Consider the following 22,982-nt stretch of genomic DNA (forward strand, 5'->3'; position numbering starts at 1 on the left):
TCCCCCTTGTTCCCTGTTGCATACTCCGTACTCCGTACATAATATAGAATGACTATTCACCAACTCAGCGGCAAAGACTCCGGTCTATTCCGTCCCCTGACTATCTCCAATGGCAAAATCACCCTGCAACATCGTGTGGTTCATGCGCCTCTGACCCGCAACCGTGGCGAGCCATTGAAACCCTCCACCCCAGAGAATCCCAATCGAATCTGGATCCCCGGGGACCTGATGGTGGAGTATTACTCCCAGCGGGCAACACAGGGTGGCTTGATGATATCCGAGGGAATCCCACCATCACTGGAGGTACGTGGTATAAGCCGTCAAGCTGTCAACCCTAAATCAGCCCCCAAAAGAGCCAAAATAAAAGCCAAAATCACGCCATGGTAGCCTGTTTCTCATTTCCGCACTGTTCGCGTCTCCATATCGCAAAGTTTAACACAATTTTCCTCAGAGCAATGGCATGCCCGGGGTTCCCGGGCTCTTCATCCCCGAACAGGCCCGCGGCTGGAAACGCGTTGTCGACGCCGTGCATAGCAAGGGAGGCATTATTTTCTGCCAGCTGTGGCACGCTGGACGAGCGACAATCCCACAGATGACAGGGTCGCCCGCAGTGTGTCCATCGGCGAGTGTGTGGGATTCCCCATCGGAGTGTTATTCGCACCCGCCCGAGGGCTCCACCTCGCCCGTGCCATACGCGAAACATCCACCGGTCGAAATGACAGTGGAACACATCCAGACGACTATCGCCGATTATTGTGCAGCTGCCAAGACTGCCTTGGAAATTGGCTTCGATGGTGTTGAAATCCATGCTGGTAATGGCTATCTGCCTGAGCAGTTCCTTAGCTCTAACATCAATAAGCGAGGGGATGACTATGGTGGCTCCCCCGAGAAGAGATGCCAGTTTGTTTTTGAGCTGATGAGTGCGGTTGCTAAGACGGTTGGCGAGGAGAATTTGTCGATTCGTCTCTCGCCGTTTGGTTTATTTAATCAGGCGCGGGGTGAGCAGCGCGTGGAGACTTGGTCGCATCTATGTGAGGGCTTGAAGAAGTCTTTGCCGAAGATGTCCTATGTCAGCTTTATTGAGCCGGTATGTTCTCCCTCTTTACGTCTGTCTGACCACCACTCACCGAGTCAGCGCTACGAGCAAATCTTCGACGTCGAAACAAAGGACAAGTTCCTCGAGAGCTGGGGTCTGTCAGACGTGACCCTCGATCGCTTCCGTGCGATCTTCGGCTCCACCCCCTTCTTCTCCGGTGGTGGCTGGAACGAAGAGAATTCATGGGGAGTCGTTGAGTCCGGCAAGTATGATGGTATGATCTATGGCCGGTACTTCATAAGCAACCCGGATTTTGTGCGCCGATTGAAGGAGAAGTTGCCCTTGACTCCTTACGACCGAACCCGCTTCTATGGTCCGTTTGAGGATAATGCTTTCCACTACATCGATTACCCGACTGTGGAGCAGCAGAACTAGGGCAATACAATAGAGATGGAGATAGAGATAGCTCCGTCCTGTACATAGTTGGGTGGCATTGTTCTCACATCTGGTCGGGATACTTTTCACCACGTTCACCACGAATTGAAGTTGGAATGATCAGCGCTGATGTTGGATACTTTTGTCCAATCAATTCAATAGCTTATACATCGATTAACATCTACACTTACATATTGCTGCTTTTCTCAACTATCGTCCCCTAGGCTGCGGGGTGGAACTCACAAGCAAGGGGGCCAAAAGGTCTCGAACTCCGAACTATTTTCCGGCCCCAAGATCATGATTGCTTACCACACTCTCGGGACCTATGCTACATTTACAGTAAATTGCACGAGTGAGGCTGATCCTGACCCAATGATGATCTACAGTATTAACTAATTTTTGGGGTGCGTGTGCTTTGTACTTTGACCTAGGCGATATTGAGATCGTCCTGCAGGCTGTGTTCGCCAAGTGCGGGTATTTCGGACATACACGCGTTTCCATAGACGTTATCGCCGCCTTTTTGCGGCTATGTATGCCAGTGTGAAAGAGGGTTTCATAGAGTACTCCGTGCTGGGCTGTCTCATCTCTGTATGGTATTATGTTCAGGCTGACTATTGAAAGTTGGGAAACAGGGCTGAGCTGGGGCCGAGACAATGCATGCTTTCATCCGAAATATGGTTGACTCAATTTTGCTTGATTACCTTGGGGACAGCTCGCGGAGATATCTCGGAAGGAGAAAAACCTGAGGCAGGACAAGGCAAATGGAAGGCCCAGAACTCATTTGACCACCTCAATTTAGGTGTTACAGACCTAGAGAGTCACGTCATGGTGCCACGGGCAACGGAGATGTGGACATGCTTAAGTTTTTTCCAGGTCAATTCTTCAAATGTCGACAGCGTTATCGAGATTCCCTCTATAACAGCTCCTAGTAAGACTGCCTTCTCCATAACGAATCTATATTCACAGCCGCTAAGGGTGCATGTTTACAATAAAAGAATATGTCCACCTCATTTCATATTTTTATTTGTTCTCATTATATCAAACAAAGATTTAGGAAACAGGAAAGTGAGACTAAAGACGCAGAACTGGCAGATATATATCTGTGGTGAAATGGATTACAATCGATGAGGGAGATAACACAAATTACTCTGTCCCGTCGCTCCCAGATGAGAGGATGAAGACCTTGTATATGCATGAAGAAAACGATCTCACCGTGTAAAGGACCCATGAAGGACCCGTGAAGGAGCATCACCAGTGGTGCCGTGTTATTTATGCACATCCGAAGCCCCATCCTTTCATCACAAAGGGATACAGAGAAAGCATGTCAGTGAGAAAGACTTAAAAGATGACTAGGGAAAGGCATAGAGACTGATTGGAGAGAAGGATCTCCAGGAGAAAGAAACGCTTTTAATTGCTCTCTGACGTTTGCTATCATTCAGATAATCAGTAATCACGGGACAATTACGAAAAAACTTCCTTTTTTGAAACAATGAAGATAAGTCAAAAGAAATGGCTGGCTAGCTTGTCTCTCTATATTATGACCCCTGAGTCAAACACAATAAGCGAATCTAGGATGGTTATTCAGAGAATGCGCGCGAAAACCCACCACGTGAGCGTGGAGCCAGGTATGCTTAGCAGAGGCACAGGAGAACGAAGACCGAGGCAGCAATTGCTAGCCATCGCTAACCCCATATTATATTTGAGCAATCAAGCCATGCGCTTATTCACAACTTTAATTCAATCGCCGACGGCTGTTACTTCTCGGCGTAAGATCATCCGAGACCCCGCCGGCCCCTCCGCCGCAGTACTTACAAGTTTATCAGTAACGCCCAAGTCCTGGAGATGGCAAAACTATAGCATCCGTGCAAAATGATTTCAGTAGAAGAACAAAAAGTATGTGATTCGGCCAAGTCCCAAATCAAGTATTGACATATCATACTCGAAATAGACCATCAACGAGCTCCAGGCGAATTGGGTCTGGATTCCAAATTGGCTTGATTTTTCGGACCAGAACACTGCTGGCAAGATTGTTCACTTCAGTCGCTCAGTCAATTTGCCTTCGCGACCGAAGCAGTCACTCCTTCATTTCTCAGCTGACACCCGATACAAGCTCTACGTCAATGACCAACATGTTGCGGTTGGACCGGCTAGAAGCAGTCCCTTGATTTGGTACTATGATACACTGGATATTGCGCCCTATCTGAAAGAAGGTCACAATGAGATCCGATTCGTGGTCGTTCGATATTTCGCGGCATCGAGGAGTGCGATGCCTTTCGAGCGGACTGCTCTTCCGGGATTGACTGTCACCGGAAACATCAAAACTGACACCGAAGTCATTGATCTGAAGTCTACAGGAGATTGGGTGGCGTGTGTAGAGGAGAGCATCCAATTCCCAACGGGGCTGCCTGATGATGTGTTTCTCCATGTAAGAGTTTGTTCTCGAATGCAAGTTTGGCCCTTTACTAATTTGTGTACAGATCAGCGAGCGCATTAAGCCAACAGAGCCCAGTGCTTCAGTAAATCCATTTGCATACAACATGAAGACATTGAATGGTGACATTCCACCCTGGAATTTGCGCCCGCGCTCTATACCGATGCCCGAGTCAGAGGCAATCGCTGTCAGCACCGTAAGGGCGTGTAAGAGCACCGTCGACACTGAGAACTGGACAGCCTTTCTCTCTAAACAGAGTCAACTCACTCTTCCTGCAAATTCGGCCCATACACTCGAGGTTCAGGCCGATGTCCACTCAACTGCATTTCTCCGGTGGGCGTTCAAAGCAATCAAACACCCATCTCAAATCCAACTGCGGGTCACATACTCAGAAGGATATGAACTGGAGCCTCGGTCCTATCCGTTCTTCCGGTCCAAGGCTGATCGGCTGGATGCAACCGTTGGCCATATCATAGGCCCATATGATGAGGTTACCCTCGACCTTCCTGATACCCAGAGCGTCATCTATGAGCCCTTCTGGTTCCGCACTTTCCGTCTGATGCAGATTGAGATCACTGTTGGACCTGAGCCAGTTGAATTAGTCTCGTTCGATGCGACTCAGGTCAACTATCCCATGGCAGTCAAGGCAAGTTGGAAGCAGCCTGGTGATCAACAGAGCGAGGATATCTGGGATGTGTCCATCCGGACTATGCGCAACTGCATGTTCGATGGGTATTCCGATTGTCCATTCTACGAACAACTGCAGTAGGTTCCATCCAAAACCTCAGATGATCTCCGACTAACATACCTCGATAGATACTCCGGAGACAGTCGTTCAGTCGGCCTATTCCACTACCTCTTATCCGGCGACGATCGTCTCATGCGACAAGCCATCGCAAACTTCGCTGCTTCAGTAACACCACTAGGCCTGACCCAGTCTAGGTTCCCCTCGCACGTTCCGCAAGTTATTGCAGGTTTCTCCCTCTATTGGATCTTGTCAGTCTGCGACCATCACCTCTTCTTCGGCGATACACCCTACGCTCGTTCATTCATCCCTCGCATCGATGGAATTCTTGACTTCTTCGACGCTCACGTGGACGAACTGGGACTTATCAGTGGGCTTCCCGAGGTGGTGTGGCAATATGTCGACTGGGTGACAACTTGGGGCGCAACAGACGAGCATCCCGACAAGGGCGTTCCTACTTCGGGGCGAAAGACCAATCGACATACATACTTCAGCATGCTATATGCGTGGGTTCTCCAGAAAGTTGCCAGACTCGTGCGTGATGTTGGACGACCGGGACATGCGGCTGAGTACGAGGCCCGCGCTGCATCACTTCTACTGGCCATTCGAGAGAATTGCTATGATGGGTCATTCTTCACAGATTCGACAGTCGATGTAGCCGATGAACAGTCATATTCCCAGCATTGCCAGATCTTTGCAGTTATCTGTGGAGTGATAAAGTCCGAGGAAGAGGCCCGACGAATCTTAACCGAATCTTTCACGAACGATCGCTTCTCGAAGTGCTCATATATGATGCGCTTCTATGCTTTCCGGGCACTGGCACTAGCTGGAGAAGATCTTTACGACTCATTCTGGGAGCCTATGTGGGTACCCTGGCGTGGGATGCTTGCTAACAATCTTTCAACTTGGGAAGAAGATGATGTTAGACAACGCTCTGACTGTCACGCCTGGGGAAGTGTACCGATCTATGAGTATTGTACTGAGTTGGCGGGTGTACATCCCGTTGCTTCGGGGTCTTCGAAGATATCCTTCAAGCCTCGGCTTCGACTGACCAAGGATTTGGAGGCCAAGGTTGCTGTAGGAAAGGATAATCTCGCAAGCATCTCATGGACGACTGGTTCTGATGGTGAGAAGATCGTGGAACTGAAACTCGAAAAAGCCGTTGAGGTTGTGAGCCAGCTACCAGGAGGGAAGAACGAGGAGCATGGTATTGTGGATTATATTAGATTGTCATATCGGCTCGAATAGGAAATCCAGGGTATCAAACAAGTCAAATAGTTAAATGCTTTAGCTTTTCTCAAAGCGTATCTAAGCCACTGGGACACGTTTTTATATCAACAGCTTAGTATTCCTAATAATTGCAACGAATTGCAATACATTATCAAAATGCCATATTAGCCTAAAGAGGAAGTCCGGGGTAGCAAACAACTCAATACTTTCAAACATATTATACTCTAATCCACAAGTAACGCAATTCAACATAATTGAAACGCCTATTGATCAATAGTGATTGATTTTTATACTCTTTACATGTTCAAATCAAGCAGTGACAACCATCTCATGCTCCTGGCGCTGTTCATTCGAGCGCATCTCCACCTCAGTGAGATATCCCTTGAACTTGCGAAGGTTGATCTTCTTCTCAAACCTTGAGGCCCCAAAATATTAGTTTCGGTTTCAAACAAGATAAATAATCATCGGGATATAGGAGTTGACTCACATCTCATCAATCTCAGCAGGTGTGCGACGCGTCACCTCGGGAAGAATGAACCAAGCGACAATCACAGCAATTGTACCCATGCCAGCAAAGCTGTTTGTGAGAAATTCGATTAGCAGAAGCTCTTCCGGCAAGCGTGACCGAAGCCAAGTGAACCTACAAAAACCCGGTCTTCACACCCCAGCTAGACACAGGAGCATTGTTGATCATCAACGGCGTGCAGAAGCTGAACATGATGGCGACGGCATTCGAAGATGCCAGAGCCAGTCCGGCTGTTTTAGCACGCAGGCGCTGTTGCGGTACTTCAGCGGCGTAGGCATATCCGATAGCCGATGCACCCGTTGTTGAGAGAGTAGCCAAGCAAGCGAAGAAAATCTAGGTTATCTGGTTAGTTGTACCTCTAAAAAAATGTCGCTACCAATAGTTTGAAGACTTACTAGCAGGGAGCTTGTCGACGGTTTGGTATAATCAAAGCATCCAATGATTCCAAGACATAGAACTGACACCGTTGTAACCGCATATGGATAGATGGTCAAGGGACGACGTCCAAGCTTGTCGGTAGTCACAGCGGTCATGATCATAGACAGAAGCTGAACACAGGACAGGATGACAGTGACCATGAATGGATCCTTGCTGCCAGCATATTGGACTGTAACATTGTTAGGTTGTAGAGGAAAAGGATCAAGTGACGCTTTCTTACAGAAATAGGTAGCGTAGGTGTTGAACACCGACAAGCCAACAAACTGCTGAGCGATCTTTGGCCAAGCTGCAATGACGAACCGAATACGGTTGCGGCCTTGGAAGACAGCCCACATTCCCTCCTCCGAGTTGCGCTCTGCAAGAATTCGCTCTTCTGTGACTGTAGCGGTCATGATTTCCTAATTAGGGTAATTAGCAACTTGATTGGGATATTAGAAAGAGGGGCCATACAATCTGCCCATCAACACTGTATCCATCTACCTTGCCATTGCACCTGTTCAAGACTTTGGCCGCTTGATCAATCTTGCCTTTGCTCACGAGCCACCAGGGCGATTCGGGCATAAGGATGAAGATGATCGCAATAACGCCGATCATAGCCCACTGATTGCGATATAATTAGCTTGCTGAGAGAAGAAACGAGAGGGGCGGCGCGCTAATCGGTCAACACACCTGAGTATAGATAGGAACTCGGAAGTCATAAGGATCATGGGCACTAAGCTCCTTCAGAGCAACCGAGGCAAAGATTTGGCCCACGACAAACCAGCTGGAGACAGTCAGAGTATGTATAACCTCTTTTGGAGAGAAGACTTACAAACTGTATGCGTTGATGTAGAAACCCCGCAGTTGGGTCGGTGCGATCTCAGACAAGTACAGCGGCAAGGTAGACTGGAGCATTCCAACACCCATGCCAGAAAAGAGCTTTGCTGCAAGCCAGTGATCCCATCTTGTTGCAAAGGACTCAATAAAGACGCTAATCACGAGGTCGACCCAGATGATATAGAACGCGACTTTGCGACCGAATCTCTCGGTGGCATATTGGAGGAGCTGGTGCGAAGTCAGATAGAATGCCAGGCATATGAGATCAGAGAATGGTACTTACAATTTGGCCAACTGTTTGACCAGCTGATTGAATTCCTCCCCACGCAGAAATGTATTTGCCAGCGATGATGGACGTTCCCGGAGATGCCATTTGTCGGATGAATCCTTTGTTGGAGACGATACCGCCATTCAAGTTGATCTCTTATCGGAACATGTTAGCTCTTGCTCCATGTCAACAGTTCAAAAAGAACAAGAAGCTTACGATAGCCGTCAAGAGATGCACTGAATGCGGCAGTCATGGCAATCAACGACACAGTCTTGAATCGCAACACACACTGCCAAATACCAAGGTCGTCTTCGCGAGACCGCATGACGGTTCCCATATTTTTCGTTGGTAACTCATCTTTCTGGTCCGGCGTTACATCCTCGATGTTCTCGACATTTTCCTTGGAAATATCCATCGTGGACAAGGAAGCACGGTATAGGAGCCTACAGGGTTGGAGCGATTTGAAATCGGTGTTCAAAAATGAGAATGAGAATGAGAATGATCTTTATATTCCTCAGACTTTGACGGACATTATCACACTAGCAATGGCTGGCTTACAGGCTCAAACCTATTGGGCTTCGGTTCTACAAACGACAAGGGATGAGAATGCGGGGAGATCCGGGGCCCCATTGCTCGGTTTCACACCTTCCAGGAGGCGAAAGTCAACTTGCCCAAGGATGAGTTTGAAGGCGGAGTCTGGGGACTGGTTCAGTTGCCGATTCATTCAAGAAAAGGCTTACATTGGTGTATTTCAGCAACAGTGGCTGGCCTGGCTTCTGAAGGAGCGTGCTAGTGGACGCCAAGCAACGCGCGGCAACTGCTTCGCTAGCGATTACCCCGAAGCCAGCCACTAGTAGCTGAACATATCCGTTGCGGAGAATCAAGCCCCAAGATTTGAGATGGCCAAATGAGACAAGGCTCCAACCGAAACTGCTCATTTTCGGCAGTTTTCGAAGACTGCAGGCTCCGATACGAGACGACAGAATTTTCGGGAAGATGTCTGATTATGTTCCATTCTCTATAACCCAGCCATTCATTCAGAAACACTGATTTCACATAAATGCGTGGTGTCAATTGAAGTGCAATAAATTCCAGCCCTAAGCATTGCTAAGCTCTAACAAGATAATCTCCGGCGGCGCCGGCGGGGACTCGGCCCACCACCAAGAAACCCCATCCCACATCCACCATCCTTGGTAGTCCTTGGTAGTCCCCGACAAATACTCTCTTCTTGGAAGATCAAGCCTAAACACTACAGGTATACCAACAAAGCCTCCGAGGCCGCAACAGCAAAAGTGGCCGTCCCACCAGAAACAGTGACAGTCTCTACAGTCTCAGTACCCTGAATCACACAAGTCCCATTGGTGAAAGTCCGACCAGCAACGGTCGGGTTCGAGCCTTGGTCAACACGAGATGTAGCATAAGGGGCAGTCAACCGTTTCGCAGTGACACTGGAAGAAGAAAGACCAGACAGCGTGTATGTCTGCGAGGAACGGGTGCCACTAGTGTAGTAATCGGAGTTGTAAAGAAGAGCTCGGACAGGAGCTCCGGATTTGTAAATAGCATAGGCGGCGTATGCACTATCTTGGCTATCCAGCGGCGCAATCTGGTCGGCGTTCGCCAATGCCATTGTGGCGAAATAAGCTCCGTAGTACGGGGAGCCCATACTGTAACGGCCCCACCAGCAGTATTGGCCTAGGAAGTCAGATGATGCATGGATTTGGGAGGATTCTTATGGACACTTACAGTTTCCAACAGTGCCCTGGTGGAAATAAAGGGCATCTGTGCCCATGAGAACGGTTTGCATGACATAGTCCAGGATCCAGAGGGCCGCGCCGAAAGTCGGGCTAATGCCACCTCCGCCTTGTGTAGCTGCAATATGTGTCAGCGTCTTATTCAGAAATCTCCGATGGTAAGAACATACCGGAATTAGTCTCGCCAAAGATGTGAGGCTTGCCCTTGGTAGCAGCAGCAGCAGCCTCAGCAGCGTAAGGCTCAATCTGAGACGCAATAGCACTGTGGCCCATGAGCTTGGCGAGGTCGTAGTTACCAGACGACTGGGGATAGTTGTGAGAGCAGTAGTCCTTGACATAATCATTTGCATCGCCCTCCGTTGCGGTAAGCCCGACAAGGCTCATGGGAGAAGTACCAAAGTAGACACCTGCCGAAATGATATCGGACGCAGAGAGATTGCCGCATACAGCATCTTGCCAGCTCACTTGCGAGGCTTCGTCCGCTGCCGCTGTCCAGGATGCGCCATTTGCAATGGGGTCGCTGGAAGTGAAGACTTCAGATGATAAATTAGTATGGTGGTACTTCTGACAAGAGTAATATGTATGCGATGTTGTTGAACTCACAGTTTGGCTCATTTCCAAGCTCAATGGAATAGAGGTTATCCATCTTGCTCTGGACAAGGAGCGCAGCCGAGATGGTGTTGGAAATATCATCCAGGCGACGATTCAGTCCGATGATAACCTTTCCCGCATATGTAGCAGCCAGGGAGATAAAAGATGGACCGTAAGTCAATGTTTGGGGCGCATCGCCTGGACTGGCCACTGTGTAGGTGACTGCCTCGGTTGAGGATGCATCATATGTAGCACGATCCCTGTATGATATTAGTGGGGTTCTAATCTGAACAAGAAGCTATTCCTACTGAGTAGTTCCTCCAATCCGCACAGGTGGCCATGTTCCTGTCAAGTCTTTCATATTCTGCAAACATGTCGCTGTCGCATCGACTCCTTGGAAGTACTCGGGAAATGCGAAAAATTCCAGACTATAGAATGAGTATGTTGCGACTGTAAAGGGACATTCAGACTCACGAGACACCAACAGGCGCAGCAGATATCTGCCCACTGGAGTTCGACGGCGGGGATGTCGGCACATTGAAGCTCAAGCCCGCAGCCGAAACTGCAAGACCCAAAAGCGATGCTGAGATAGGAAGCAAGCCAGCCATTTCTGTTGGATATACAATGATTGACTCTAAAGTATCTTGCGAAGATAGCGAAAAATTTGTTCCAACTGACCGAGGAACTAATCTCTTAAGTACAGGCGGCTGTAATACAATGCAGCCTCTTCAGGAGACAATCCGGGGAACCCCAGACTCAGCCACTGACTCCACGAGGTGGTTACATTCTTCATACAAAATGATGTCTGGATCTAAATATTCCGTCTCATATGTGGTCAGCACCCTTTTCCTATCGAGTTTAGCGCGCACGCGGTCTAAACCTTGATATAGTGACCGAACAAGGTCGGCGACTGACGGACTACATTAGCCCGAGCTCTGTATCATGAGATCTCAAAAGCTCTGAGACATAGCTATGGATCATCCTTCAGTTTTGCGGAGATAGCCCGAGAGCCGGCCGATCCGCCGTGCTTTGTACTCCTAGATTTAAGATTCATACCCCGACAGTACCAAAATCGCGCGCTTGCAGAACGTTGTCATTTTTTCCGTAGTCCTCAGCTGCGTTAGTGTGTGAGTTTTTGGCTCTTGTTGACTTGACCCCGCGAGACATTCTAGATACACTATTCCCAAAGAGGAATGGTGTACCATGCCGCGACCGGAAAGACCGAGCCTATCTTGAAGAGTCATCCATCAAGTCAAGCCCGATATGAAGTCATGCATGTTCGTGACTGGTAATCCCAACAAGGTGATCGAGGTCAACGCCATACTTGGTGGTGCAATCCCCGTTCAACCCCTTACCTTGGATTTTCCCGAGATCCAAGGAACATTGGAAGAAATCGCGGCCGACAAATGTCGACGCGCCGCTGAGATTGTAAGAGACTTCGACTCGACTTCAAGGTAGTATGGATTGAACTTAACAAAAAAGGTCAATGGACCGGTGTTGGTAGAAGACTCGGCCCTGGAGTTCAACGCGATGAATGGGTTGCCAGGCCCTTATGTGTAAGTGATAAGTGATCTCGAATTGCTCAGCAGGGATCTAGTATTCCCGTACTAACACGACGTCTGTAAGAAAATATTTTCTCGAGTCATTAGCAAATGACGGTCTCAATAAGCTCTTGTTTGCCTACGAGGACAAAAGTGCAGAAGCTGTATGCACGTTTGCATTTTCCTCTGGACCAGCAATGGAACCACTGATCTTCCAGGGGAGGCTGAAGGTGAATTAAACATCGATCTCGGATTGTGGATTCCGCTGATCAGCAAACAGGGGGAAATTGTCCCTGCTCGTGGTCCACCCAGGTTTGGTGAGTATCGTCCAAGTAGTGACATTCCAGTCGAATCATCACTCACCGAGAAACAGGTTGGGAACCGATTTTCGAACACGAAGGAGAGACATTAGCTGAAATGGAGCATGACAAGAAGGTACCATGAATTGATGTCGCCTCTCGCGCATGATGCTAACACCGGCTAGAATGCACTCTCACACCGGTACCAAGCACTGCACAAGTTCCAGCAGTGGCTAGCCCAGGGCGATAACCGATCATTATATTTCGAAAGCAAACAAGAAATGCGATCTGTGATATCGAAACATAGTCTGTATAGATGATCGACATAGGGTTTCCCCGCGTACTCGGGGATTGTTTCCCTGTCTCACAAGGGGAATATTTCCCGTCCCTGCTGAGACCTCACATTGGCGACTGACATGGCCTGGGAAAATTTAAGGGCTTTCTATTGGATGGTTAGATGAGCGATTCGAACCTTGGGGAAATCGATATAGAGAGAAACAAGCGCCTAACGAGTGGATGGTGGGATATCTTGCCTTCGGGCAAATTTACTCCCAACCCCAAGGCAAGATGGAGGGTACCAAGTTACTTGATGTGTTACATGAGACAATCATATTTAAAGCATCTCCATATGCCCTCACTGATCACATTCAAGCAATTTCACTTTAATACTTCTTCGTTTGAGACGAGCGAGCCCAGAGCAGGACTTGTTAATTCTGTCTCAAAGTATTTCGCTTTCTGGCCCACTAAACACATAGCTCCCAATATGTGGTTTCTCTTTGCCGCTGCGCCCTACGCAGCTGGGCTTGTTTTCTTCCTCTTTGTATACTTCCTTGCAGTTCCTTATATTGAATACCTTCAAGATCCCAAGGGTATATATTGGACATCCTCCTCAAAGCACCAATAATATCCTTACTAACTTGGCACAGGTCTAAGAAAATACCCTAACCTCTCTCCCTTCTCCGGATTCTCAGCAATTCCATTCATGCTGCTCGCCGGTCGCGGATTTCGATCAATGGAATTGATGGAGTTGCACAAAAAGAACCCAGTCATCCGGACAGGGCCTAACCAACTATCCTACGGTGACGTTCGCGCCATCAAGGACATCTATGGCCACAACACCAAGTGTACAAAAGACCCCTCCTACGTCATCACAGCTGGAACCCATTACAACCTAGCAGATGTCGTCGACAAGCCAGACCACGCTCGCAAGCGCAAGGTCCTGTCCTCTGCCTATGCCCTGAAGAACCTCGAGACCTGGGAATACAAAGTGACAGACAAGGTTCAGCGGATGTTCAAGCACTTCGATGAAGTCTGCACTGCACCTGCCTCAGAGGACGTCGCATCAGGCAAAGTCGCACCAGCCAACAAAGACCTTACACTGAACTTCCGAGCCTGGGCCAACTTCTTCACCCTCGACGCCATCGCCGACATCGGTTTATCAGAGAAACTTGGCTTCCTAGACCAAGGCTCAGACATGTGCGTCGCAGAACGCAAGGACGGTTCCACATACGAGACCAGCCTCCGCGACGCCCTCTACCCAACCGCCCGCAAGCAATCTTACATCTTGTGGGACTACGGCTGGTACCCATTGCTCAACAAGCTAGTCAACATAATCCCATTCTTCGGACGAATGCAAACTTCAGCAGACAACTGGGAAAACATCATGTGGCGCCGCGGCAGCGAGAGACTACGCCGGTACGAAGCCGGCGAAAAGTTGGAAGACTTCTTCCAGGCGTTGATGGAAGACAAGAATGGAAGTCCCAACAACCTCGAATGGGGCGAAGTCGTTGCCGAGTGCAACATCATGATGAATGCTGGTAGCGTTACCACTGCCATCGCCATCTCCAATGTGTTGTACCAGCTCATTCGCAACCCCGAGACACTAGCCAAACTCCGCGAGGAACTCGATGCGATCCTGGACGAAGATGAGATCGTCGTGGACTATGATAAGGTCAAGCACCTGCCCTACCTGCGCGCTTGTCTCGATGAATCCCTTCGCATCTTCCCTCCTACCTCTCACGGTCTTCCTCGCGCGACACCGGCCGAGGGTACCAATATTCTTGGCGAGTGGGTTGCCGGTGATACATCCGTTAGCATGTCTGCCTTGGTGGCACACCGCGACGAGGGCGTCTTTCCCAATGCCGACCAGTACATTCCCGAGCGGTGGTTGGGTGAAGAAGGTAAGGCATTGCAGCCCTACCTGGTTGCATTCTCTGCTGGTGCGCGTTCCTGCATTGGTCGCAATATCTCCTACCTCGAGCAGACGAAGGCTATTGCTTCCATTGTACATCGATATGACTTCGCGCTGGCCTACCCTGGTTGGGAGTTGCAGAGGGAGGAGACTATGAATTTGATTCTGGGCGATATGCCTGTCAAAATCTGGCGGAGGGATATGGAGGCTACTGAAGCATAGATATTTTACTCGGAGATTTTGGACTTGTATCTTCATATTTAGACAACTTTTGATGATTTTCTTTCGCATTGATGATTATTCTTTCTTTCATGTTCGGTCTTTTTACTCCCTTTTAGTTTTGATCGTTTGGATGCTTCAAACTGTCAAGTCCTGATCCGCATACACTTGCTTCTTCAATTTTCTTCCCTAGTATGGATGAAATAGACCCTGTAAGATAATTAAGTCATTCTTGGCCATAGGTATCACATACCAGACAGTGATCCCCAGGTCTCGGTATGCTTCCGTCGAGACATCGAGAGCCTCGTAGAACCCAAAGTCCAACCCCGTGGTCCGTTCACTAACCTGGGGTCAACAAGTTTCACACACAGACGATGACCGAAGCTCATGTAAATCCCATCTGCAACCGAATCTTGGATCCTGACACATGCAGAGGCTGAGGTATAGGTTAAGCAAAAAGAGAAACATTCCCCCTGTGGGGTGACTCTCCCGAAGCCAAAAGACCGGGGCAATTACCCCGCAAACCCAACTTCACTAAACGGGCGTCATTTCCACATCGGCGAGAATCAACAGATTTGGAAAGTGGATGTTTCCTCCGCACCTTCACTTGGATCCCCACGTCTCTGTATTTCTTGTCTCAACGTGGCAATTGCTGCTCTATGTGGTTGCATACTCTCGTCATACGTGGCGTTTTTGGCTTCTGGCCCATTTCCCCATATTGTCCCTGCTGATCTGGTGCGGTGAATATCTCCCTATTTGCGCGTGAGGTTATATTTATCTTGAATGTGTGTGGGGAAATGGGCCATCTTTGTAGTAGTATTGCCCGCTTTTTCCTATGGCAGATCTAGATTTCCTAACTTGGAGACTACCTTTGCCACAGACTCCACGACTCCACGCTTTGAACAGTGCGGGTATTTTCCCCTAAAATTCGACTGCATAGACGATGAGCCTATTTTATGACCACTGTCTCCCCGGATTTCGTTCACCATTTGACAATCTCTTGTGCTGATTCCATTTCCACCTCAACCGAGTCTTCTCTATGTATACTCTCTAGGACTCGACCTTCCTTTTCTTTTGATCATTTGATAACCCATATACTTCTCAACACAATGTCAGCCTTCTCGCAGCTCAACATTCCCCAAGAGCTCCTACAGGGGCTTTCCAAGTACGCAACCCCAACCGGTATAGTCGACTATACCGTCCTCGCTATCCTAGGCGGAGTCAGCGCAGGATACCTGTCGCGCGGCCTGCTATGGGACAAGCCAGACCCATATCACCACCTCTGGTTCGAAAGACCCCAGCTCAAGAAGGGCGGACAACTCGGCTCCGCAAACAGAGAGACTAGGAACATCGCACAGAAGTTGGAAGAAACAGGGAAGAATGTTGTTGTTTTCTGGGGATCCCAGTCTGGCACCGCAGAGGGCTTTGCTCATCGTCTTGCGCGAGAGATCTCCATTCGCTGGGGTCAAGAGGCTATGACGGCTGATCTGTCGGACTATGATCCTGTCACGATTGGTGAGATCCCCAATGCTAAGCTGGCTATCTTTGTTCTTTCGACATATGGAGAGGGTGATCCCAGTGACAACACTGCCGAATTTTGGAGCTGGATCTCGAAGGCTAGTGACGTGTCGTTGGCGAATTTGCGGTATGCTGCTTTTGGTTTGGGTAATACTAACTATCAGTTCTATAACCGTGTTGTCGATGTTGTTGTTGAGGGTCTGGAGAAGTTTGGCGCCCAAGCTCTCATGCCTGTTGGAAAGGCAAATGATGCTGAGGGTGCCACTGAGGAGGACTTTATGTCTTGGAAGGAGATTCTGTTGAAGATCTTCAAAGAGAAGCTGGGCTTCCAAGAGGCAGAGGCTAAATTCATTCCGAGCCTGAAAGTCGAGGAAGATGAATCACTCGAACCAATCGACCTGCATCATGGCGAGCCCAATAACCGCAACGAGGCCCCCAAGGCCGCTGCTCATTCCTCGGCCATTCGTACACTAAGCATCTCCGAGTCTAGAGAGCTCTTCACTGCATCCGACAGAAACTGCCTCCACATGGACATCGACCTGAGTAGCCAACCGGAACTGAGCTACAAGACCGGAGACCACCTCGCCATCTGGCCAGGCAACCCAGACATCGAAGTCGAACGCCTCCTCGACGTCCTGGGCATCTCATCTCGTCGCAACACCCCTCTAAGCATCAAAGCTCTAGACCCAGCAACAAAGATTACAATCCCAACCCCAACCAGCACCATCGCCCTCTGCCGCTACTACCTCGAGATCTGCGCCCCAGTAAACCGCGACAACGTCTGCGACCTCGGCCAATTCGCCCCAACACCAGAAGCAAAAGCCTACCTCCTAAATCTGGGCAAACACAAAAACACCTACACCACCTTCATCAACCACACACACATCAACCTAGGTCGCCTCCTACATCTAGCATGTCCCGAAAAACCTTGGTCTGACCTCCCCCTCTCCTACCTAGTCGAAACCCTCCCGCACATAAAACCACGCTTCTACTCCATCTCCTCATCGAGCGTCGTCTCACCACGCAAACCATCCATCACAGCAATTGTTTCCACAGCCCCCGTCCCAGAAAACCCCAACGAACTAATCCACGGCGTCACATCCAACTACCTCCTCGCCATTTCCCAACAAGCCCGTTCCCTGCCCCACCCAGGAGGCATCACATACCACCTCAATGGACCGGGCGATGCACTCCAGGGCGGGAAGGTCTTTGCCCATATCCGTCGCAGCAAGTTCAAGTTACCCATTACGGGCAAGACGCCGCTGGTGATGGTTGCTGCGGGTACGGGTCTCGCGCCTTTCCGTGCGTTCCTCTCTGAGCGCTGCCAGGTTTTGAAAATTGGGAAGGAGGTTGGACCGATGATTCTCTTCTTCGGATGTCGGAATCCGAATGAGGATTATATTTATCGTGAGGAGTTGGAAGAGATGCAGCTGGCTCTTGGGGAACGGTTGAGGATTGCTACTGCGTTCTCTAGGCTTGAGGGGTCGCCAAGGCAGTATGTTCAGGATCGGGTTGCGGAGCTTGGAAAGGATGTTGTGAAGCTTCTTGATGAAGGGGGTAACTTTTATGTTTGTGGAAGGGCTTGCATGGCGAGGGAGGTTGAGAAGGCTGTTGGGGGGACTATGCGCGCTGTTAAGGGGTGGAATGATAATGAGGTTAATAGCTGGAGCAAGGCTATTAAGAAGAAGAATAAGTGGCAGGAAGATGTTTGGGGATAGGTCAGATAAGGACGGTGTGACGATTTTGTTTTGAGTCCATGTTTATATCTCGCTTTCTTTCTATATAATCTAATGCGAATTAGATAGCTTCAATGAGTTTGATGATTTATAGGCTCCCAAGTCAACTGCAAATAACACCAACCGGCCACTCAATATGACAATGGAACTCAGGCACTAACGACCTCTGAATGCCAGCAATAACATGCCGGTCCCAGCCGGTCATAAGCCATGAAGAGCCCATAAACTTCAAAAGAACACACCAATAAGAAACAACAATCAAGGCAAACGGATCCTTACTCTCTAGTAACCCAATAAATTCCTCAGGCCGCCGATAAATCCACCCAACGACAACATGCATCAGATTAGCACCATCCTTCCCAGCACTCCGAATACAATAAGCCTCATCAAAAATTTCAGCCAAGTTCACAAGCGCGTCAACATAGATCTCACAGGCAGGCGTCTCACCAACCTGCACCTCAATAAACCGTTGCACATCTTCAATATGAGACCGGTGCAGTCTCAGCTCATCTTGAAATTCAGGACTAACACCGGCAATACTCGGATCTGGTTGAACAGCCAAAACACCACTAAATATCTTATCATGGCTCGACATCAGGATCAAGCGCACGCCTCGCATGAGAACGAGCCATTCTGCTTTTCCTGTTTCGCTGAAGATGAGGTATTCACCAGTTCGAGGACCGTGTCCGAAATAGACAAAGCAGATCATTACCGCGGACATGTAGATCAGTTGGCAGTTTTCTTCGTTTAGACTTGAGAGGATGGCTGTTACGGATCGGATGCCGAATGTGAAGTGGCTGTCGGCTTGGAGGATGTATTGGTCTTTTTTTTCTGGGTGGAGATGGGCTAGGTGTAGAGCTGCTAGTGTGAGGATTAGGTGGAAGATTGAGGGCGTTGAGAAGCCCCATTGAGGCAGGTGGTGTTGCCAGATGCGGTTTTTGTCTGTTGCTTGGTCGGCTAGGGTGCGGTATGTTTCTGTGACGAAGTGATGGAAGAGGCGTAGGTCCGTGAAGGTGATGGTTTCTTTGGGGGTTTGGTTGTTGGGCTGGATTTCTGTGGAGATTGTTTGGGTGGATGGTTGGATTGCTTCATCTGGTGTTGGTTCTTTGGGTTGGTATTTCGAGGGTTTGAATCTGAATCGCCCTTTTGGACCTTGTGATGAAACAGACGGGGATGGTGCTGAGGATGGCGAGGCTGATAACGCTGCTTCAGCTTGCTGAAAGTCGCATTCAATGGAATGGTGGACACATTTTGAGCACGCAGGCTTCTTTTCATCACACTGTGAGTTGTTAGAGAAGCTCTCTTGAATGTTTTCACCATCTATTTTCCGTGTCTGCGGAGGAGCCAAACACATAAACAAGCGAAGATGTCTTAGCAGGCTAGAACTCTTGCTCTTTTTCATCTCTATCTGGTTCATCTGTGGCAATGGGACTGAGGAAGAAGGTATGCGGATGCTGACAACAAGACCGCGGGATAACCTACTTTTATACGTCTCCTCTTGCAGTTTCCACATCCCGCACGAGACTTGTGATGTGATTTCCGCGATCGAATCATGTTCGGCGTGCTTTCCTTCCTGGAGCGAGTCTTCATAGAGAGATGTCGTACTCGGGTTCTTTTTTGCCGTTTTGGGATGAGAAGTTGGAATATGACGTAAGCTGTGCAAAATAGATTCCACGTGATCGGGAACTACGCGCGTAGAGTAGATCAAGATTGGAAATAAGTGAAACCTGAAAGACAAAGGGTTCTGTGAAGTAAGTAGCAGAAAGCTTGAAAACTCTGGTAAAATCTACAGCACAACGTGCCGACCCTATTTTAGCTGAAAGGGGCTTTCATCCCCTTTATATGTCTGCCTACGCGATCTTCTGTTTCAGACTAAAAGTAGAAAGCTTTACCGTGGCACTTATAGTCGGGGTACTGTTCTAACTAACGTGGTTGGCAAAAACTGGTTACGCCTGCATGGTTCGCTTCATGTGCAATATTTCTGAAGAACTTTAACGGTATGGATGGAATATATTGGAACGTTTCTCATGTCCGTATCTGCTTGCCTCTAACAAACTACTTTGCCAAAAGAGGGCCTGTGTGCCATCAGCCAGGCCACTTTGCGAAAATCAAGACGGCCCTGGTCTTGCTTGTCGAGGCTAAAGACTGAAGCTGATATTAGTTTTTTTATTATTATTATTGGTTCTTCCGCTATTTTTTTCTCTTTTTGTTGATTAGAGGAGCAATCTATCAACTGAGGTAGAAGCACATGAGGTTTCTCGGTTTCTTCAACATTATATATGTTTTACACATGTGTTAGGCTACGTATGCTGTTCCTACTGTGGAATATGAATATCCTACTGATTCTGGTCGAGAGTTCTCGTGTCCTGTTTCAGCCCTATAGACCCAATCCAGAGACCTGCAGAAAGAACAGAGCGTGTATGTATATTTGGCCTATCAGATCCCACGGAAACCCTGCATGAGAGGTTGATTCCGACTCAAGCCAACGGAGAGACCGATCTGCAAAGCCAGTAGCTGAGCGCCTCCATTTAATCAATGCGATATGTATAACTCTACTGCCAATTTATAAAAGGTCAGTTCTTCACAATTTTTCAGGAGTATTTGCAGACCATTGTCATACAAGCATATACATCAAGGACAGCGAGTCAATTGAACCAGTAGTAAAACACCAGTTTCTCGATTGTTGTCTGTCGCTCCAGGAGTTGCCGGTGGAGCTGAGATGCCAGACACCAGCATGCACACCTGATAAGTTGGCCTGCAGAGTAAAGCAGTTCCCTGCAAGCAAAGCCTGCACTGGACTCAATCAAAATCAACAAAACGATTGACGTGTTGTCAAGTTATCAAGCTAACATCCATCAACGTGCCCGTGGGCCACTCCCATCCCATGTATGAAACACCACAACACTCTCTCACTTCTCTTCTTAGATCTTCCTCCTGCAACCATGGAGCTACCCGATATCACTCCAAGCGCATTCATCGCCCGTCAACTGAAAATCATCGTCATCGGCGCTGGGTAAGTGAAATGCCAGATGGCTCGAGTGAACCTTCATTCTAACAACAGCAGCATCTCCGGAATCCAATTTGCGCACGATGCAGTCGCATCACTCTCAGCGCTGGATCTCGAGATTTACGACCGAAACCCTTGCCTAGGCGGGACGTGGTATGAGAATCGGTATCCTGGGTATGCATCCATCTGCATCAGATAAGACCTCACTAATAACGTAGCTGCACATGCGACGTCCCCTCGCATACGTACCAGTTCAGCTGGGCGCCAAACCCGCTCTGGTCCTCGCTTTATCCTCCCGCGCCGGAGATTCACCGGTACTTGCAAGATGTGGCGGACAACCACAACCTGTGCCGGTTCATGACTTTCAGCACGGAGTGCATCTCAGCGGAATGGGATGAGGGCTTGTCCAAATGGCAGGTTATCCTACGCAATGTGAGCACCAATAAGGAGAGGACCGTTTGGTCTGATGTTTTCATCTATGCTGTGGGCCGGCTGAATAACTACAAGTTTCCTGATATCCTTGGCCGGGACAAGTTCCAGGGTGTGCAGGTGCATACTGCCAGCTGGCCCGTTGAAACTGAGGTTAAGGATAAGCGAGTGGTTGTTATTGGCAATGGTGCCAGTGCGGTTCAATGCGTGGCTTCTTTGCAGCCTGGTAAGCAGCTGAAACGTCTGTCCAATCACGCAACATACTAACCGAGTTTGGGGGTAAAGTTGTCTCTAGCATTGTCAACATTGCTCGAGGCGCAACGTGGATTGTTCCGCATGTCTTTTCTGGGGATGGGGCTATTCAGCGTCATTGTGAGTCCCTTCCCGGTGGCTTTCCTCGGAAGGATAGGGTGGAGGCGTCCAAGGGTGCTTTTGCAAAGTACTGACGCTGTGACAGACACAGCAGAGCAAAGGTACACCTTCAAAACTAATCCAGGTCAATACTATGATGACCGCATCAAACTGGAGAAACTGCTGGCAGCAGGCTTCCCAGGCCTCTGGAAAGGGACCAAGTCCCAAGCCAAATTCTCAGTATTAGCTCAAGCATTCATGAAAGCCAAGATCACAGAGCCAGAATTGTTGAACGCAATTCTCCCAGAATTTGAAGCTGGCTGTCGTCGGTTCACTCCCGGTGGCCATTATCTGGATGCGCTGCAGAAGCCTAATGCTCTCTACGTGAAGGACTCCATTGCCGAACTGACAGAGAATAGCCTCATCGCCAAATCAGGCAAGGAACTCCCCTGTGATCTCCTGGTTTATGCCACTGGCTTTGAGCCATATCAGCCGCGTTTCCCAGTCATCGGTCGTGATGGACGCACTTTGACAGCGGAGTGGGGACACAGTGGTCCTTGCGAGAGTTACATGGCTGCGATGGTTGCTGGATATCCCAATCTCTTTGGTAAGTATTCATCCTCTCTATGCTACTGTCATGGCCTCTGCTAACGAGACTATCAGTATTCAACCCACCAATCTGCCCCGTCAATGGATCAGCAATTCCAGGCATCGAACGAGCAAGCAACTACATGACCCGAATCCTCTCCCGACTCCAAACAGACAGCCTGCGATCAGTATGCGTGACCGAGCAGGCCCAGCGGGAATTCAATGACTGGGTTCAATCACGAATGCCACACATGGTCTGGTCAGGACCATGTAACTCCTGGTGTAAACAAGCCCACCCTTCCACCCTCTAGAACCAACTGACTCAGCTCATACAGACAAGAACGAGAATGGAAAAGTCATCGTGCCCTGGCCAGGCACAGTTTTCCACTACTACGCCGCAACAGAGATAATCCGCTGGGAGGACTTCGACTTGGTCTACCAGAACGCAAGAGACAAATACGGCAGTTTCGGAAATGGAGTGACAGCAGTGGGATTTGTGCCTGATCAATTTCCTTGGGTTCATCGTCCTATCGCCTTTTTCTCACAGACACAGACCGAGAAAGCAGAGCCAGCTCCAACACTTATCCCAAGCAACCTGTGGCACGGAATGAGTCAATTCCTCCAGCTGCTGGGCGCATGGGTATTCTAGTGATCCAAGCTTTATGAAGACGTGTATGGATAGTTGCAAGTCACACAATTCACAGATTGACAAATACCCTCCGCATTTGTGTGAGTACAACATAAAATTTTAATCCCAGGTTTAACATCCGATCTTCTCGGCCGATCGACGCAGTTCAGTGGCGGACGGAAAGCCAACCGGGAGCTCATCGGTTAAC

The 22,982-nt window shown here is 49.0% G+C and overlaps 10 protein-coding genes across 10 annotated transcripts; 7 read left to right on the forward strand and 3 right to left on the reverse strand.

Moving 5' to 3' along the window:
* Positions 1-48: 48 nt before the first annotated feature.
* N7508_007785 (alkene reductase) lies at positions 49-1,471 on the forward strand (the record flags this gene model as incomplete). Its single annotated transcript, XM_058465849.1, has 3 exons — positions 49-303; positions 452-1,087; positions 1,136-1,471. The coding sequence occupies 3 exons, from the start codon at positions 49-51 to the stop codon at positions 1,469-1,471; spliced, it is 1,227 nt and encodes a 408-aa protein (XP_058317177.1).
* A 1,869-nt stretch (positions 1,472-3,340) lies between these two features.
* On the forward strand, positions 3,341-5,895 carry N7508_007786 (putative rhamnosidase B; the record flags this gene model as incomplete). The annotated part of the gene is made up of 4 exons (XM_058465850.1): positions 3,341-3,364; positions 3,420-3,896; positions 3,949-4,667; positions 4,719-5,895. The coding sequence occupies 4 exons, from the start codon at positions 3,341-3,343 to the stop codon at positions 5,893-5,895; spliced, it is 2,397 nt and encodes a 798-aa protein (XP_058317178.1).
* A 291-nt stretch (positions 5,896-6,186) lies between these two features.
* N7508_007787 (uncharacterized protein) lies at positions 6,187-8,340 on the reverse strand (the record flags this gene model as incomplete). Its single annotated transcript, XM_058465851.1, has 10 exons — positions 6,187-6,292; positions 6,365-6,454; positions 6,522-6,736; positions 6,799-7,010; positions 7,062-7,239; positions 7,292-7,441; positions 7,511-7,604; positions 7,653-7,885; positions 7,941-8,080; positions 8,142-8,340. 10 exons carry the CDS (start codon positions 8,338-8,340, stop codon positions 6,187-6,189), a joined length of 1,617 nt encoding a protein of 538 aa, XP_058317179.1.
* Positions 8,341-8,470: 130 nt separating this feature from the next.
* On the forward strand, positions 8,471-8,779 carry N7508_007788 (uncharacterized protein; the record flags this gene model as incomplete). Its single annotated transcript, XM_058465852.1, has 1 exon — positions 8,471-8,779. One exon carries the CDS (start codon positions 8,471-8,473, stop codon positions 8,777-8,779), a length of 309 nt encoding a protein of 102 aa, XP_058317180.1.
* Positions 8,780-9,174: 395 nt separating this feature from the next.
* N7508_007789 (glycosyl hydrolase family 79 C-terminal domain-containing protein) lies at positions 9,175-10,875 on the reverse strand (the record flags this gene model as incomplete). The annotated part of the gene is made up of 6 exons (XM_058465853.1): positions 9,175-9,617; positions 9,669-9,794; positions 9,847-10,209; positions 10,280-10,527; positions 10,576-10,695; positions 10,742-10,875. The coding sequence occupies 6 exons, from the start codon at positions 10,873-10,875 to the stop codon at positions 9,175-9,177; spliced, it is 1,434 nt and encodes a 477-aa protein (XP_058317181.1).
* Positions 10,876-11,530: 655 nt separating this feature from the next.
* On the forward strand, positions 11,531-11,827 carry N7508_007790 (non-canonical purine NTP pyrophosphatase; the record flags this gene model as incomplete). Its single annotated transcript, XM_058465854.1, has 2 exons — positions 11,531-11,695; positions 11,750-11,827. 2 exons carry the CDS (start codon positions 11,531-11,533, stop codon positions 11,825-11,827), a joined length of 243 nt encoding a protein of 80 aa, XP_058317182.1.
* Positions 11,828-12,870: 1,043 nt separating this feature from the next.
* Positions 12,871-14,520, forward strand: N7508_007791 (cytochrome P450; the record flags this gene model as incomplete). The annotated part of the gene is made up of 2 exons (XM_058465855.1): positions 12,871-12,976; positions 13,034-14,520. The coding sequence occupies 2 exons, from the start codon at positions 12,871-12,873 to the stop codon at positions 14,518-14,520; spliced, it is 1,593 nt and encodes a 530-aa protein (XP_058317183.1).
* A 1,106-nt stretch (positions 14,521-15,626) lies between these two features.
* On the forward strand, positions 15,627-17,753 carry N7508_007792 (NADPH cytochrome P450 oxidoreductase family protein; the record flags this gene model as incomplete). The annotated part of the gene is made up of 1 exon (XM_058465856.1): positions 15,627-17,753. One exon carries the CDS (start codon positions 15,627-15,629, stop codon positions 17,751-17,753), a length of 2,127 nt encoding a protein of 708 aa, XP_058317184.1.
* Positions 17,754-17,874: 121 nt separating this feature from the next.
* On the reverse strand, positions 17,875-19,188 carry N7508_007793 (Zn(II)2Cys6 transcription factor domain-containing protein; the record flags this gene model as incomplete). Its single annotated transcript, XM_058465857.1, has 1 exon — positions 17,875-19,188. One exon carries the CDS (start codon positions 19,186-19,188, stop codon positions 17,875-17,877), a length of 1,314 nt encoding a protein of 437 aa, XP_058317185.1.
* Positions 19,189-20,713: 1,525 nt separating this feature from the next.
* Positions 20,714-22,795, forward strand: N7508_007794 (flavin-containing monooxygenase; the record flags this gene model as incomplete). Its single annotated transcript, XM_058465858.1, has 7 exons — positions 20,714-20,784; positions 20,836-20,952; positions 20,997-21,433; positions 21,493-21,579; positions 21,665-22,165; positions 22,222-22,428; positions 22,482-22,795. The coding sequence occupies 7 exons, from the start codon at positions 20,714-20,716 to the stop codon at positions 22,793-22,795; spliced, it is 1,734 nt and encodes a 577-aa protein (XP_058317186.1).
* Between the last annotated feature and the right edge of the window lie 187 nt (positions 22,796-22,982).

This window comes from Penicillium antarcticum (assembly GCF_028974205.1).
Source record: "Penicillium antarcticum strain IBT 31339 chromosome Unknown utg000008l_segment0_segment0, whole genome shotgun sequence".
NCBI classification, from domain to species: Eukaryota; Fungi; Ascomycota; class Eurotiomycetes; order Eurotiales; family Aspergillaceae; genus Penicillium; species Penicillium antarcticum.